General features: G+C 34.7%; 1 protein-coding gene, 1 long non-coding RNA gene and 1 pseudogene across 2 annotated transcripts; 2 read left to right on the top strand and 1 right to left on the bottom strand.

Annotated features, from left to right (window-relative positions):
- Positions 1 to 597: 597 nt before the first annotated feature.
- On the bottom strand, positions 598 to 12,365 carry LOC124409249. The gene is made up of 3 exons (XR_006929507.1): positions 11,593 to 12,365; positions 8,776 to 8,779; positions 598 to 609 (listed from the first exon to the last, which is right to left on the bottom strand). It is a non-coding gene; the product is annotated as an uncharacterized LOC124409249 (long non-coding RNA).
- LOC124409248 lies at positions 2,134 to 7,797 on the top strand. The gene is made up of 9 exons (XM_046886753.1): positions 2,134 to 2,369; positions 2,618 to 2,707; positions 2,794 to 2,932; positions 3,008 to 3,208; positions 3,360 to 3,506; positions 3,682 to 3,790; positions 3,857 to 4,015; positions 4,097 to 4,314; positions 4,550 to 7,797. Exons 1-9 carry the CDS (start codon positions 2,257 to 2,259, stop codon positions 4,814 to 4,816), a joined length of 1,443 nt encoding a protein of 480 aa, XP_046742709.1. The 5' UTR covers positions 2,134 to 2,256; the 3' UTR covers positions 4,817 to 7,797.
- A 3,036-nt stretch (positions 12,366 to 15,401) lies between the features above and the next one.
- On the top strand, positions 15,402 to 16,823 carry LOC124409114 (annotated as a pseudogene).
- The last annotated feature ends 216 nt before the right edge of the window (positions 16,824 to 17,039 follow it).

Here is a 17,039-nt window from a genome sequence, read left to right as displayed (position 1 = left end):
GTTTTGTGATGGACAATTTTTCGATATATATCATGAAAAAGGAGAAAATAGCGAAAAATCGGCTGCGAAGACTTTATTTTTAACTTTAGCGCTCGATATCTTAACAACCATCAACGATAAGTTGAAAATACATGAGACCTAAATTGTAGAACGTAAAGAAGCAACAAAAAAGTATATTACAACCATTCATGTATGACGACGCACAACCGAGTTATCGAAAAAAAATAAAATTAAACCCTTTTTTCTAGATGGCGGAAAATGCACATAGGAAATCGAGGTCGACAACTTAAAGTTGAGCTTTTCTAAGCACTTCCCACAACATATCCAAAATTAAGCCTTCTCCGTTCATTTGCATTTCCAAATGTATATAATAAGGAAGACTCATACACTCGATTCAAAGAAAAAAATTTCTAGCTTAAAAAAAAGTGAGTCATGTTGACGTAATTTTGCTAGAGGAATCAATTGCGCGCAGTCCGAATACGCGTAAAGCAGCCGATCAAAAGTTGCAGCTGCAAAACAGAGATTTCTTTTAGTATTTTTTCAGATGTTTGTCCTTTGCTGCTCTGCGTGTTCATTTTACATTTCGGAGGGTACAATTAGTCTTCAAAACTGGCAAAAAAGTAAGATGCTTAACGGACCAAAAGTTACGGCCGAAACACCTGAAATTTACGACGGGTTTCCGAAAAGGTGAGGAAGAAAAATCACAGATCCAAGAATCAAGGTTGCAAGAATCTGCAGTCAACGATTCAAGTTTGATTAAAAAGTGAAGTAAAAAGTTGACGTCCTAGAATTTTCGTTGACTGAAAATATCTTGTAATTGTGGACGCATCTCGTACGAATAAGGCATTCTCGTTTACCTTATTGTACAGATGACAATAAGTTCACAAATAACATTGTTTTTCAACGTGTTGAAGCACGTTAATTATTTATTTCGTGTTTCAATCAAATCTGGATCTTTGAGTTGGATCAGAGTTTCAGCCCTTTTCAAAGTTTTGGCTCGCGGCCACCAGCATGTTGCTGAGGAAATCACTGAAACATGAAAAATTACCTTGAAGCAATAATCACGCTTGTGGTGAAAACCGTTGCTAAAAACAGCAACCCACAATTGGATGCGATCGAAGTACTCCCACTAAGCGGATAATCTGGCGATAATCGCGAGACGCTATTTGCGTCGCAAACGTGACTATCGCCACAAAGTCAGGTGGAAATGGTCACCAGAAAAAGAAAGAGACGTTCTTGTTTACACTACATCCTTTGTTGTGTAGCAGGGACTCTGATCGACCAAATTCCGCCTGCTTCGAGCACTCAGGCTCGTAGCATAAGATCTTGGTGCCCTGGGAGTTTACGATTAGTAGTGTCTTGTAGTATGCTTTAATTAACGCTTGTGTGTGTGCTGAGTCAACACTTTTTTTAAATCAAATCATGTTGCCACTACCTGAATACTCGGGATGCGTTCTGAAACAAGCTGGCAGCGCTGAAAACTCCCTAGGACAGAGACAGAGCTAGTTATAAACTCTGCAGCGCCAAAGAGATAAGAGATTTCTGATAGCACTAGGAGCTAATTTCGGAACGCATTCTCGATACACAAAATAAATGATATTGCCTCAGTAAGAATAATTTTGATTCATGAAATTGAATATTCCTCTACAATTGACCAAGCCTCAAAGGCTCAAAAATGCAGGTTGAAAAACTAAAAACACCCCGACCCCAATTATTCAGATCATATCAACTTATTGTTAGTGCGCAACGCACTCGATAAAGATACATAGGTACGCTCTTGCCGTAGAAAAAAAGGCATGTTTCTAACCGTCGTTTTATTATTACTATGCTCACTATGCGTGACCGAAAATATTTACGACATTGTATTTACGACGTATCAACTTCACCTGTTCGAGCGCCTCGAGAACACTTTTTCAGTGCGACACCGGACATTTTTTCACATCGTTTACTCCGCGCTACGCCTAACCTCCATGTGTACATGCTCTGAGCTGACAGTGAGGTAATCAGTGTGTCATCGTATGAAAATATCCAAACCACTGATCTCTACGCATATACAAACGTATACCACCGTATGTGCCTTCCATCGGAGTATCGACATTAGCCGTTCCCTCCAAGTCTGGCATGGAAACAGCCATTTGGAAGAAGTCGTCCGGCACGAGCAGCAGAAGATTCACTTGTTACTCTACTGCTCTTGTACAGTCTATCATTTGCTGTATTACATTTTCTTGTCTGAAGTAACATTTGTGTCGAGTTAACATGAGGAATCTCCGCTTATATCTTTCTATTATTCTACTAACGTGGAAAATCGTAAGATGCGAAGAGAAAGAAACCCAAGACCCGGCGTCAACGAATAGGCACATTGAAACTAAGTAAGTTCGTTTTTTTTTAATTCTTAGGTATATATTCGACCAGATACACACACAAAAGGTTTTTGATAAAGTATCAGTATACGATTTCATTTCATAATTAATGTATTACTTCACGAATAAGTAGCATCCCACACGTAACCTTGAAACATGCATTGATTTTATGGATAAGCAAAAGTTATATAAAAGCTGAGCTTTTCCTTGATAAGTTATTGATCATAAAATTTGGATAACCTATTAATTTTTTTCAGAAAACACAAAAATTTTGTGGATCCATATTCGTTCGATTACGATAGAGCGAACAAAAAGATGGCTAGCGGGCGTGTCGTCCAGTTTCCACGGTAAGTATCTTATTTTTAATGATTGAAGAATTTTTGCCTTCTGAATTGAAATCTCAACTAATTGCAGTGGCTGACATGCTGTTCAGAATTGAAGAAAATTTTATTAGCGACGATCAATGTCAGCGAGAATTGAAACGATGCAAAGATACGCTTGAAAATATCGAACCGGATGGACTCTTTGCCAAGCGAATTATTAATTTGTTGCTTTCAAATGCTAAATTTAAGGTATATTTCACAAATAATAATAATATTATCTATATTTTATGTTTTGAAACAATTAATTAATGTTAATATATTTAGGAGGATGGGGAGCTGCTGAGCGGCTCCATATTTCTATCTGGAACCAAAGAACAAATTCAAAAAATCCAAGAATATGGCAATGGGAAAATCACAATGCGCGAAGTCGATGCCATTTTTACTGACATTATTAAATCAACTAGTAATATATTCACTGAGGCGATTTCAATAATTGACCAGTTACTTTTCACCTATCGTCAACATGTATGTATCAAATTTCTTCTACTTTTAATTTCACTTGAGAAAAAATATATCCTTTACTAAAATAACCAATTTTGTTCCATATACAAAAATTATTTTCAATTGAATTTTGTGTTCATGTTAAATTGACGGTTTAATATTCATTTTTACGCAGGCAATGATTCTTACAACGGTGTTTGTGTCTCTGGCAATTCTCCTATGCATCAAACTTACAAACTGGAGTACTGGGAAAGTTATTATAACTTTTTTTGCTATTGGCTTCCTGATAAGTTATATTATGATGTGGTCACAGCTTTTAAAGGTATGTCAAGAGTATTTAAAACCAGCTATGCGCAACATCTTATGTATTGAATTTTGATACATCATGCAGATGTCGATTAAATTACAACAAAGAAATTAAACTAAATGTATTTTGGTATCCATCTTATAGAAGCTGTATATAGGTAATTAATAATTTATTTTTTTTTCACACTCAGGAAGCTGAAATTAAACACTTTGCAGCAGGACAAAAACACAAAGAACCACCCATCCAATGCGAGCCAGAAAAAATGGGTATTTGGCACAGAATGACGGCTTACTTTGATGGTGAGAATTAAATTCTATGTTTCACGCTCGGTTCTTTGTTCATCATTAAATACCTAGCATTTTCAGAAACGGATCAATGCTTTGAGTATTATAAATCAATCCAGTTCGATCCGTATCACGAAGCAACTCCGGTGGATGTACTTGTTGAGTTCTCAGATCGACTGATCTTACAATCAATTGCGCGATTTGGATCTGGAATCAGTCTTTTCATTGACAATTCCACCAGTAAGCATCAAACAATAAATGGTCCAATTCTTTTTTCCGATATGTATTATAATTATTAAACATTTTGTTATTTCATTACAGAGCACTTGGGCTTTCCATTGAAGTGGACCGTTACAATTCTCTTTTATGCTGCTATTGTTGTAGCTATCAACTTGCTGGTTTTTTCTGTATTCGGTGGTGCTTTTCGTGTCTGGTTTGGTCCATTCGGGATGTCTTTAGGAAAATCTATAACAAATCAGAGTCACACTCAACAAAAACACATGATAGAGCAGCGGGAACCTGTAAAAATTATCACACAGGTATGAAGACTTATTAAATCATGCGAGTCTACGTGCTAGAAATTTTCTCACCTTTCGTTGAATTGAAAAATTGATGTAGATTTTTTTTCGATTTCCAACTCACATATTGATTGTCTTCCACGATGTTACAAATATTGTGATAATCATTTGCATATAATTTTCATGCATAATAAGCATAGACTTTTTTTCTCATTATTTCAAATTAGTTGCTAAGATTATTCTGTCTTTTTTATAGATCCACCTTGACACTGGGTCACAAAAACCAGCCTTGGTCACATCTAGTCACGCTGTAGGCAGTAATGAACAAGCAATAGTTGAGGCTGGAGCCCGAAACGAGGAAAAAACGGAGAAACAATCAAGTTTTGGTACTATTTGCAAAGCATCATGTTGTAAAAACACATCCAGCTTGAATGGCTCACATGTGACAAAGAGTGAAGATCTCGTAAATGAATCGACGAAAAGTGAAATTCGAAGAGACGAGAAGGGAGACGGTGACTGTTGAACTATACTAATTGCTTCTCAAGGTATTTAACTTGTATTAATAGTACTACCGAAGTAATCAATAGTTGATTTTTTAACGAGAATTTAGGTATTATTATTACTATTATTATTACTATTATTATTGCCTGTAGCAAGGGAGCTTGTTGTACCTTGGGTCCATTATCAGTTACGATTTATTTAGAAATCGTGCTGTTTGGATGATATTGCTAACGGAATTGAATGTTTTTCTCTCAGGCTTCAGATATGTGATAACTTCTGAGCATTGATTAAATATGACGATTTCTACGTTTTTTTTGGGTCTTTTAAAATAAAAAAAGAGATTTGGACCCGAGGTACATCCAAGTAAAGTCGATTCTGACCCGCTAATTTTAAGAGGTTAGAAATAAAGTTGGCAGCATAACATCCAAGTTACATCTAATAAATAACACAAGCTGTATCTGCTTAATACGCCACTGCAATTGGTCAGAGGCTACCGAAGAGAACCTTATTTCTGAGCCACTTAAACTAAGGGGGAGGGGGGCCAGAACCGACGTTACCCAGGTATACAACAAATGCAACACATGTACTCATATGTTGTATTTTAATTACCGTAATGAGGTACCCGTTCAGACAATTAACCAACAATATTACTTGACTTCTTAATTTTTCTTATGTATTACAACATTGAGAGCAAGTTGTGTGAGAAAAAAACTAAACTTGTTTTTTAATCATGAGATTATGTTTTAGTACGTACCATGTAATATCTGGTAATCGTATCAAAAGACATATTGTTGGTAAATTACGAACAAGTTGTATTGATAATCATAAGCGTATGATAGGTATATACTAACATAATATTATCCTAAAGTACCTATTTAAAATAAAATTTTGGAAATTGTGCTGTAGGGTAAACGTATTAGTGGACGAGATATTTTACCACAGAAATAAATTAGCCGCACACTTTTTAGAAAATTAATTGCGACACAAGGTGCGTGATTACGACAATTACTTACAAAAGGGGATGAATTACAATCGAAAATTTTTAGGTAATATGGGAAGTTTTATGGTTACGCAAGTGTACGCTAATTTCTAACTAAAGGTAAAAAAAAAAAAAAAAAGTAACCGACCACACAATTGTTAGAGTGTATATGCTCGAATTGAGCTTACATCCTAATCATTAGCACATCCACCCTATAATCGCCTTTAAGTACAAAGACCATAACAAACATACTAAAAACAAGTTTGTCATGAGTAGACCTGACATCACGTCTCTAATAACCTCAATACTTCCCCAATCGGACAAAAATTAGTAATCAGAAATAATGGACACATTGTACCTGGAACATGTCAAGGTACAACACCATGTCACAATACATCAAAACAATTCACAGATTTTTTAGATTAGAAATACAATATTGCGATTTAATATATGTTAGATACGAATAAAGGCGAATTCAATTGGAAAACAACATCAAGCCATTTTAAATATGGTGAGACTGATATATGCAAATATATCAACGTGAGAAAACTTACTTCCGCTGACGACAATTTTCGGAGGCTTCACAGCCTACACAGTAAATCCCTCATTACTCCGAAAGTACCTCATTTAATTTTTTCTGCCTGTTAGCACTCTAAAACTGAAGGTTTTCCCTAAATGTATCTTAAAGCAGTCAATTCACCCTAAGACCCCTGTATTTTTGCCAGTCAGTTAATTTCTTTTTATAAACTAAAGTGGACTAAAAATATCAATTTGATACTGGAGAATAATCTTTATACTTCTAATTTAACATCGGAACAAACAAAAAACATGAAAAATACATTGAATCTCAAAACTCTTATATTTCACAAAAACCATAATTGTTACCGTTTAATTGAGTATTGTTATCTACGAAATAAGTGCGTTTATCCAAAATTATTTTGTTCTTACTTCAGTTAGCAATATAAATATTGTTCTTAAGTATTAAATTAATTTTTTCGATCCATTTTAGTTTATGAAAAGAATAATGATAAAAAAACTTCAAACATTCGCCCCGCCCACACGTGCTATTATTATCCGAAAATTTTTCTACTTACAGTAGTTTTTTTTATTCTATGAACATATTTTGCGGGTGCAATCGAAAAAATTCCAAAACGACCAAAATAACTGACACCCTAGTGTATATCTAATTCTGCTCTGTTTAGTCACTACCGTGAACAAATATTGGAACCCTAATACCCCTCTCATTTCACAAAGTCTTCCTCTATTTCCTCTAAAATTACCTGGCTTGAGCACTGTGAAGTCTTCCTTTATACAATCACACGCGTGTGATTTGACGTTTGAAACTTACATATCGTCGTTATTAAGCGGAACATGTATTAATTTTGAGTATAGAAGCATATATCTGAAGTACAAAAGGAAACAGGTTTTACTCTATAAAATGTTAAATTGGGCACAAGAATCTCAAATATTCATATGGCAAACTGTGTATATTGGTAGGTAATGTTAATTGTACTGCGTACATATTTATTTAAATTTAGATATCATTGTGGTGATTTTATTTTAGAACACATACCTATATTGCAATATTTTTCTATAAAGCTAAAATTTTCACATGTAACTTTATAGTTGATGCATTCTTTCCATGTTTCTCGCAGATATATAAAATTTTTTGTCTAATTCAGATTTGTCACTGAAAATTTTTTAGTAATGCTTGATGTACAAGTAAATATTTTTCTCTTTTTATCGCTAACAGGACAATGGCAAATCCATTTGTTTCTTGCTTTAAGTGATTATTAACCCATAAATATTGATTTATTATTGATGTTATTCTAAACTTAAACTTAGAGCTTCCGAGGATGCGGAGGTGATTATCGTACCGTATCAATTTTTTTATTTAGTTAACATACAACCTAAATTGCTATGGATTCATTGAAAAGTTAGATAAAAATTACGGGAACTTGAAATTCAATATTTCGTGAGTCTACAATTATGCAACAAAAATAATCCGTACAAAATTCACAAACGATTCATGTTTTTTATTGGTCTAATTTTTTCGTCAATTATGTTCGTCGCCTTCCTCATTTAGGAATCGCCTAGAATGACAGCTGAAGCTATCAAGTTTACATTGTGATGATTGTAACATTTTTCACATAGAAAGCATTATATCGAGTGTTCACTTTACAGTTTTCACAGAGCTGTATGAGATCATTTCGCTCTTGATACGATTGCTGATAGGTCATGATACCAAAACTACATATAAACCTTTCACTTCATTATAGATCCCTATTATTTATCCGTTCATAATTATGTCTATGTTCTCTATAAAGCGGCTATTTGCTATATTGCATGAGATTTAGGTGCATAACGTTAACGTAACGATTCCTTTTCAGGAAAAATCATTATTTTGCATCTATGGGTTGGTCTGAAATTGAGTAATATATTTTTAAGAAGCCGAGTATTCAGAGTTGGAAGATCAAATACCTTCAAAGTCTTTCCAAAGTGTCAAACCAATAGTTTTCGTTTAAATATTTTGTTATGGTAACGTTACTAACTTTAATCTGGTGATAAGTATTGTGGTAACTAAAGGATATGTAATTCTTTTATTGTTGTTGTCTTGGTCAGTGCAATTCAATGTTTTCGATACACTGTTCGTACTTTACTAACATTTACCATAATTCGTTTGCATGTTTGAATTACTATCAATAAAAATGATGATTGTTTTAGGTATAAAATTTTTTACTCATATTCTTCTGCAAGTAATTGTTACGTAAATGGGCAACGATTATAAATGTTCTCCAAGCCATTTGAATGGTGAGTGCAATTTTTTGTCACAGCTCCAGCATCGTGGGTTGTTTTGTTCTCATTTCCATTGAGCCTGGAGTTGAATTTTTTTTTACTTACCGATGCATACTATTTCACAAAATCTTACTCATAGATTTCTCGATATGTATATCTGTAGAATTTATCAATGTGGTAAAACTTATGACCGAATTAATGAACACTAAACTCCCATAATGTAAGAGATACCAGGAACAGTATTCCACGAAATAATATGAAAATTCTTACGCTCAATTGAGATTGTACAAAAATTGTACAGGAAATTTTGAATTAGGAATCGCTAGGTATCTTCAAGAATTAATTTGGTTACACATTCGCTGCTTTAATAACGCAGGTCTGCAAAGAAATCTTCCTTAAAAAAAAATATTGTAGATATGTAGCTTCTAATATGCTGAATCTATATCTACTATCTACAAAATAACTAGAATGACACTAGTAGATAGATTTTCTATCTATTTTAATGTTTAATCTTTTTAGCTTGCTAACTTTTTTTTAACAATTTTTAGTTGCTATCATTAGTGTTTGATTATAATTTGTAATCAAAAATTGCGTATTATTAAGAAAACATTACATGAAAAGTATATGTGGTACATATTAATTATTACTATATTTCGATTCAAGAGCATCAAATCTATTATAGTTACACATAATAATAAAAGGGAGACAGCAAAAAGTTTCTTTTGCAGACCAGTGTAATATCCTAAAGTATGGTTCTTTTCACTTTGCAAACTTATCTTACATAAAACATGTCCAGAATAGTGCCTAACAAGACAGTCCTCAGGAAGTGACTTCCATGATTTATATTTGAACAAACAGATTAAACTTTGCAGAAAGAACTGGCTTTGTTAATCTTGGAGAAAAAATGACCCAAACTTTAATAACTTTTAATGTCTTGCCGTTCAAATCCAAGGCCTAAATATCTGAGAGCCCAGTTGATTTCGGATCCTCAGCTTTCTAGACTGGTGTGTTTCTGTAAACGTGGATACTATTAATCCATCATAATTTTCAAATTAACACAAATGTTTTCTCAAATGAAGTTTTTTTCTAATCCGACGTAGAGCTTTTGCCAGCCATGAAGAAAAGTACTAAAATTTTCTGTATATTTCCCACATTTTTGAACCACATATTTTTAATTTATCATTTCATTGTTCTATACTTCATCAGCATTAGCTTAATTCAAGTTCTGCCAGTTGGTTAGTTAATTTTTATGTGTTTTTGCTTGTCTTCATATTGACTTGTCATAAAAATGATAAATTGATATCGTTTCTTCTTTGCTACACAATATCCAATTGAAATATAGTATATCATTGTATATGTCAGAGACAAGTTTCATAATTTTTTTGATCGAAATCAAGTCTATACAAAAAACACCACTTTTCCGTCGAAAACACGACTTTTTAACTACCTTAACCTTGCCGATGTTCGACAATACCAGATCGCACACGTATCTATATACGTGGTATCATTTAAAATTTTTTTAAAACGCCGGTCGGAAAAGGAAAATTGTGAGGATTCAGCGGGTTGGAAATAAAGAGCTGGACACAGTGACGCTTTATAAAACCACAAAATCCGTTTATTTTGGTTGGTGACAATTGAATGGTGCGTTGTACAAAATACATTAAGACGAGTTTCAACACTTTTAATTTGTCAGAAACGTGAACGGTAACGTCGCGAAATTTTTTTATCGCATATTCTTTAATCAATTCCTCTGATGCTTTGAAAATGAATATCTCTATTCTGGTGGCCTTGTTTGACTTTTCCGTGGGTCGAACTACGCAAACCGTTTGGTTCTGTTTTTCACGTGATTTAAACATTGTTCGATTTCATTCAAGTGACAGTTATTGCCCTGAACATGCAACAACTATTCACAAAAATCATTTAATTCTGTATACCTTGTGCATTGCTCATTGGTCCAACTATTCATCTGACAATGTGTGCACGAAAATCGTTTGATTCTGTTTTCTTGGCGTTTCGATCATTATTAGAATTACTCCACGTTACAGTTTGCACCCAAGATATGCAATCACTATTGATACAAATCATTTGATTTCTCGTGTTTTCATCATTGTTATGCCTAATTCATTAATGTGACAGTCATTGGTAAAAGTTCACCCGAAAGAAAATGACACCACCTTTCAATCAAACACATTCTACCGTTTTTATTTATTTATCCGAGCTTCATAATTTGCTCTAGTAATTTCTGACACCGCGATTTGGGTCTCAAAATTCTTTTATACCATTGTTTCTCAATTGCCAATTTACATTCCTCCATAATGGCGAACTTAAGACAGCTAACAAAAAACAAGTTAAATGAAAAATTAACTTCTTTACCCATGCAGTCCATCTTTTTCTGCGAGTGTCACTTGTTTTACAACATGCAGTGACTTTTTCAATATATCTGCCAGCATCTTCTGTTTGAAATAGTATTTGTATTTCATAATTTCAATTTCCTCCAAACGTTACATTTAATGGTATCTGGTATCCACATGTTTAGTTTTATTGTTAAACTTTGCGTTATATATTAATTTCAAACATCTTTGATTATTTTGATCAATTTTAGTTGCCATTGGCTGTTTTTCACGTAAATCTTTGAGAAATTTCCTAATTATAAATCATACACCTTCTTGACAGTCTTCAGACAATTTAACATATTCGGTCTCAGTTGAGGATAATGCGACGCATTTTTGTATTCTATAAATTCAACTGATACTTCCTCTGTTTAGTGTGAATACGTGTCCTGTGTTCCATATTTGGTCAGCCTTGTCTTGTGTGCATTAACGCATTTGCTTTAAGCATGGTACCACTCTTTTTATTTCTATCGCATCTGTTAGTGTTTTTGACGCATTTTTCTGCTCAAAATCGAGACGTTTGCAGCAATATTTCGTCATCTTCTTCAAACTTTCACACACTTTCACAGACAGACGTTGAGTAAGCATGTAGTCAATCTAGTGACAATAAACTGAATTTTCAGAAGTAAGAACAATAAAAAAATATTTTGCAGTAAGCCCGATTAATTCACATCCCAGATGAACTGGACCCGTGTAATTAAGGTTACACTGTACGTAGCGTTTATTACCTGGTATTTTCGTTTGCATAGGACTGTACACATCCATGTGCACCAATTCCATTATTGATTCTGTTGTGCTTAACGATGTTTTTTGGAATACGTACCTGGGTATTTTATCTTTTATGCAGCATTTACACGTAGTTCTGATATCACAATTTGATATTTTGATTCCTTGCTTGTTCTTTAGTGATGTAATAATTTCAGGGTTTTATGCCAAGTATGTTGATAGTTTTCTTTGCGAGACCCTGATACCCGTGACACCTTCTGCCTTGATCTTATTTTGTTTCAATTTTGACACAAATCTGTTACCGCGATGATAAAATTGCCCTTTATCTGCGTGAAAAAAGCAAAGTTTTGCTAGTGGCCCTCGCTTCCAGCAGCATTTTCTCCTCGTGATCTCGTGCGTCTTGCGCAAAAGAAATATGCGTTTAAATGTCACTGCAATTTGTGACAGGTACTACTTGCAAGACGTTTTTCAGACTGCATAGCAGTAAAATTGATGTTTTTGTTACTCTTAAGCATTGCGAATACTGATAGATTGACTCGATGCACAATAAAATATTTAGTATTTGTTCCGTGATGAGCTGCAGTTGCTAAATTAATCGCGAATGTCCTGCTAAACGCCTGTGCAGTGTGATGTATATTTCAGCTCGATTTTTCTTATGATTCTTCTTAAGATGTGATATTAGAAAATTTTCCATAATCCCTGAAGCTTGATATCTAGAGACATATTCAAGTAATAAAGCAATCCCAAATGATACGAATTATCAAAATGGCGATTTCCGTCACTTTCGACTGCCTTAAATCCAAAATGTTTATGTAATAAATTGTTTCTTGTGCGTTTTAACAAATGTGGCACAGCAAAAATTGGAATAGTCTCCGCTTGGCTCATGATCATCCGTTCAAGGACTTTGGTCTCTACTGATTTTAGCAGTTCCTTACGTGTCATTACTCTTAATTGATTAATTGCAGCAAAGTTCGTCTCACCTTGGTCACAAATTGTTTCAATCATAGTAAGCCCAGTTTTATCTAAAGCTACCATATGAGATTTTGTGGGGAAAACTAACTGTGCACTTTTGGTTTGGACTGTACAAAACAAGAAATTATTAGCATTCTAATCGCGTTTGATGCCATGATTCATAAAAACTAGCACGTGATTAATAAATTATACTGAGGTTCTGCGTACACTGCAGTCTTCAAAACCAACAATCTTATCAGGTTTGACATCATACTTCAAATGAAGTTCTAGTTTCATGTCCTTCCAAACCAAAGTTACCAATTTGTTTTGCGGGTTCGTTAAATTGGAAAGAATTTTTTTTTTATCATTTCAACAATGTATGGTTCAGATCAGTATCTGATTCTAACCGACTCAACATTTCCAAAACAGTAATGTCGAAGGTAATGGTAACATAGATTTCGAAACACGATAACTTCTTTCAGAAGATTTATATAAGGTAAAAGCCGGCGACTTTTCCTGTGTAGTGCATCTTCGACATCTAACATTTTTATTGCCAATACGTAACTGTAATTTTGAGAGCTCTATCTGTTTGGAATTATTTGTTGTTGCGCAAATGTGCAACGACGAGATATAGTTCAGCAGGCCGCCACTGGAGTGCGCCGCTAACGGAGTGGCAATACTTTTGAATCAAAAGCTAAGCAATGCAATGGCTAATGCACCTGTCGTACCTTTCACCGATTCTATAAAAGTGTTTCATCGTACTTGTAGTCAATTTGGAGGGTTACCGTAGCCTTCGATACATCATGTGTAACGTCGTGGTAATGTACTGTTTTGATAATCTTTACCACAAAAGCAGAGGCAGAACACGTGTTCTTCAATAATTGAATTGATAGACAATTTTTCTTGAAGATTTTAAGTAACATTGATTTTAACAGGTAAGTGTATTGCTTTTATCAAGGGTTTTGTTTTTTGTTATTGGTTAGATGGCAATGAGGGATTTTTCCTTGTTATTGGTTAATGCTTTACTCCTGTTATATTTACATGAAATGTTTCACCGCGAAGACTAATTATAAGGAAATGAATATAGCTAATTGTATCGTGTATACATTTCTGTCTTACTGCGAAAAATTATTATGGAATAAATTGAATCTTGTAATCATTGAAAGGATTTTTCTATTTTCTACTTTATTTTATTTTGTAAATTATCTAGTCGGTCTCAAAATATTTTACACAAAGAACTGTATATTGAACCTGAAAATCGCGAAAATTAGGAAAATATAAGGAAAGTTCTCAGCGATTTAACGATTAGGGGATTCAAAATTGTTGCAAAAAACAGGGTGATCCCCAGAAACGCATATTTCATAAACGCACATTTTCATTGATTTTTTAAATATCAAGGATAATTTTATTTTCATCCGTGGTTCAAGAGAAAATCATCGATAATTACATCCTTTTTTCTCGGAAAAAGTCAGGAAAATTTCTACGCAGATTTCAGTACTCACCGTGTCACGGCAGAGTGGAAAAAACGGTAATACTGTGTAATCGCCATCCGATGTTTCGTAACCGTTTATGTATCCTACCAAGAAAAACCGACTTTGCAAACATTAGCTGAGCCGTTTGTATCTGATTTTCAGGGAATTACTTTTCCATCGTCTTGGAGCTGCTTGATGGGCTTTGAATTGCCAGAAGGGCAGGGTGGATCAAAACAGTACATTTACGAACCGTTCGCAAATTAATGTAATTGTTGCCACTTATTATCACTGAACTAATCTTAATCGCTGAGAATGCCATGAAACGGGGAGGAGGATAGGGATTATCGAATAAATGAGCAATGGTTAAAACAATACTCAAATTATTTTTGGCGTTGATGTCAGTATATAATTCTAAAAAATATAGCTTCATGTTTGAAAAATGTTTTATAGCCACAGTCCATGAAAATCTTGAAATTAACCATCTGGAAATAAATTGAATACATGTTAACTGGCTTTGATGTCTTCTTACAAACGCAAACAATAGATTTTACTCGATTCTATCGCTCAAAATGATTCAAATTCGTCAATCGTGCCTGTTTCTGCATGCACAATTCACGAGCTCCTATAAACAAGGCGACAAGAACGCGATCTGCCGGCTAGATCCTGAGTTATTCTCACTGGATGCGGTTCGGAGCTAAGCGCGGTAAGATCGGTAACGCAGCTGGTCCTCTATGTGTATGGCTTTTTCACAGCATAGGATGTGTTCCGAAATTAGCTGGCAGCGCTAAAAACTCCCTAGGGCAGAGGCAGGGCTTCCCATAAATTTGGCAGCACAAAAGTGACAAAAGATTGTTGATAGTACTGAGAGCTAATATCGAAACACACCCACATTGAGGCTTTCAATCAAGTTGACACAGAGCCAAACACATAGCTAAATTTTCACGGGCAGCGCCACGTCGTGACAGCGAAAAACTGTAAATCATGAAAATCTATCCGCAGCGGCAGCAAAATGCTAGCGCCCCCGTGCCTTGATCACGTGTTTTGTGTCAACCACTAAGGGCGCTTGTCGAGCAGTGTTTTGCTGCTCCATTATTTAACTGGTGGTGAAAATCCACCCAGCTCCGTACCGACACAGTGCACGTTGTTGGAATGCATCATAACTCCAGACATAGCCATGAGAGTGCACTATGGGGCAAATTTAGAACGCTTAGAAGATATAGGACTTAGGTAAATTAGGGATTCGTATAATGATCTCATAACCTATAATTTACTGCGAATTTGTATAAAATTGAAGAAGATGCAAATGAAGAGAAAAATAAGGGAAAAGAAAATAGACGATGCAGTGTACAAAAAACACTTCGCGGTAAGAATTTGAATTTTGACTATGCTTGATAACGAGTTATGTGTGTTATATAAAAATAAGCGTAATCAGTGTTTACAATACTCTAAGTATTCCATACGGCGATTAAGATACAATTTAAATTTTCGTGGCTTGTTTCAGATGATCAAGCCACTTATACACCGGTTAAAAGAAACATCAGTAATTTCGGATTCCAGTACAACTACTGCAAACAGCAACTGGAGTGATTCATCAAGCAGTAACGTCGAAGATCTTTGTGATTCAAGTAGCGACAAAGCAGCTATTGACTTGTTATTTCCTCCTTTAATGCAGGACTTAACTTCAAGACAAAGATAACACCGCATACAGAATTATTTAGAAATTCTGGTCGTGGACACAGAAGTAACTTAAGTCACCTGTGCTTAGAAAAGGGGACAAGACTTCAACGGTAATTATAAATGCAAATGGTTTTTAGAATATGGTGATGTGAGTTAACATTAGTTTCATCTTACAGATGCGCTGGAAAGATCTGTGTTCATCCCAAAACACTAGTTTTGAAAAAGACTAATAATGGGCAAATTGTGCATCTGTATGTTCATTACAGTACTGCTAACATGGAACCTTTACATATAATGTCAGACAGACTTGTTGTCTCAATTTTCTGTTTTTCACACAATACGGCATATACGCAATACGCAATAGATGGCTGTTGAGAAAATTAAATGACAGATTAGATGGCCACAGGAACATGAGGCTGTAAGAGTGTGCGACACATTTAATCGAAAGAGATACATTCACAATTTTCTCGGTGCCATCGATTGCACTCATATACAGATTGAAAAACCTGCTACAGATGCGAGAGATTATCGTGATAAAAAAAATTATTTTCCATTCACCTGCAAGCTGTCATAGATGGTAATATGCAATTTACCAATGTGCCCCGTGTAAAGCCTTGATCTCTTTGTAATGCTCGTGTGTTATACAGATCATCTTTATTCTGTATAGCAAAAGAAGATGAGAGTTCATTATTCAAAGCTGAAACTTTTATAATTGGGGACCCTACATATCGATCCTTAAATAGGCTTGTTCCACCGTTTCGTGACAGGGCCATTTAACACCTCGGTAAACTGAATTCAATTTCATACATTCGTTAATACTTATGGCTATTGAAAGGGCATTTGGTCATCTGAAAGGATGATTTCAGCATATAAAATTCTTTACGGAATACCACCAAATACCTTTCATAATCGAAACAGTTATAGCAGCATACAATTTACATTACGACTGCATTGCCGAAAACTGAATATAAGTTTCCTGAAGAAGCTGTGAACAATCTCCTTGACATCTATGATCAACTCAATCAGCAAATATACTGAGGTTTACAAGTGAAGTGCAGAAACATGTTTCCGACATGTTAAGTGATATTTATTAATTTTTGGATATTACTTATTGTTGATGTAACGACATGTAGGTAAATAAACTACAATTCTGATTTTGCAATAAATGAGTCTTCATATTTAATTTTTGTAGCAACATTGATCCTTATGAAGTATATGAATCGCCATGAAACAACGGGATATTATTATTTACTC

This window comes from Diprion similis, chromosome 8 (assembly GCF_021155765.1).
Source record: "Diprion similis isolate iyDipSimi1 chromosome 8, iyDipSimi1.1, whole genome shotgun sequence".
NCBI lineage: Eukaryota > Metazoa > Arthropoda > Insecta > Hymenoptera > Diprionidae > Diprion > Diprion similis.
Note: the sequence above shows the minus strand (reverse complement) of the source record. Positions and strands in the feature narration are given on the sequence as shown.

Coding starts and splice junctions, on each gene's coding strand:
- LOC124409248 (XM_046886753.1), top strand. CDS start 2,257: ATGAGGAATCTCCGCTTATATCTTTCTATTATTCTACTAACGTGGAAA. Junction 2,370..2,617: donor AATAGGCACATTGAAACTAA/GTAAGTTCGTTT, acceptor AATTTTTTTCAG/AAAACACAAAAATTTTGTGG. Junction 2,933..3,007: donor TTTCAAATGCTAAATTTAAG/GTATATTTCACA, acceptor TAATATATTTAG/GAGGATGGGGAGCTGCTGAG.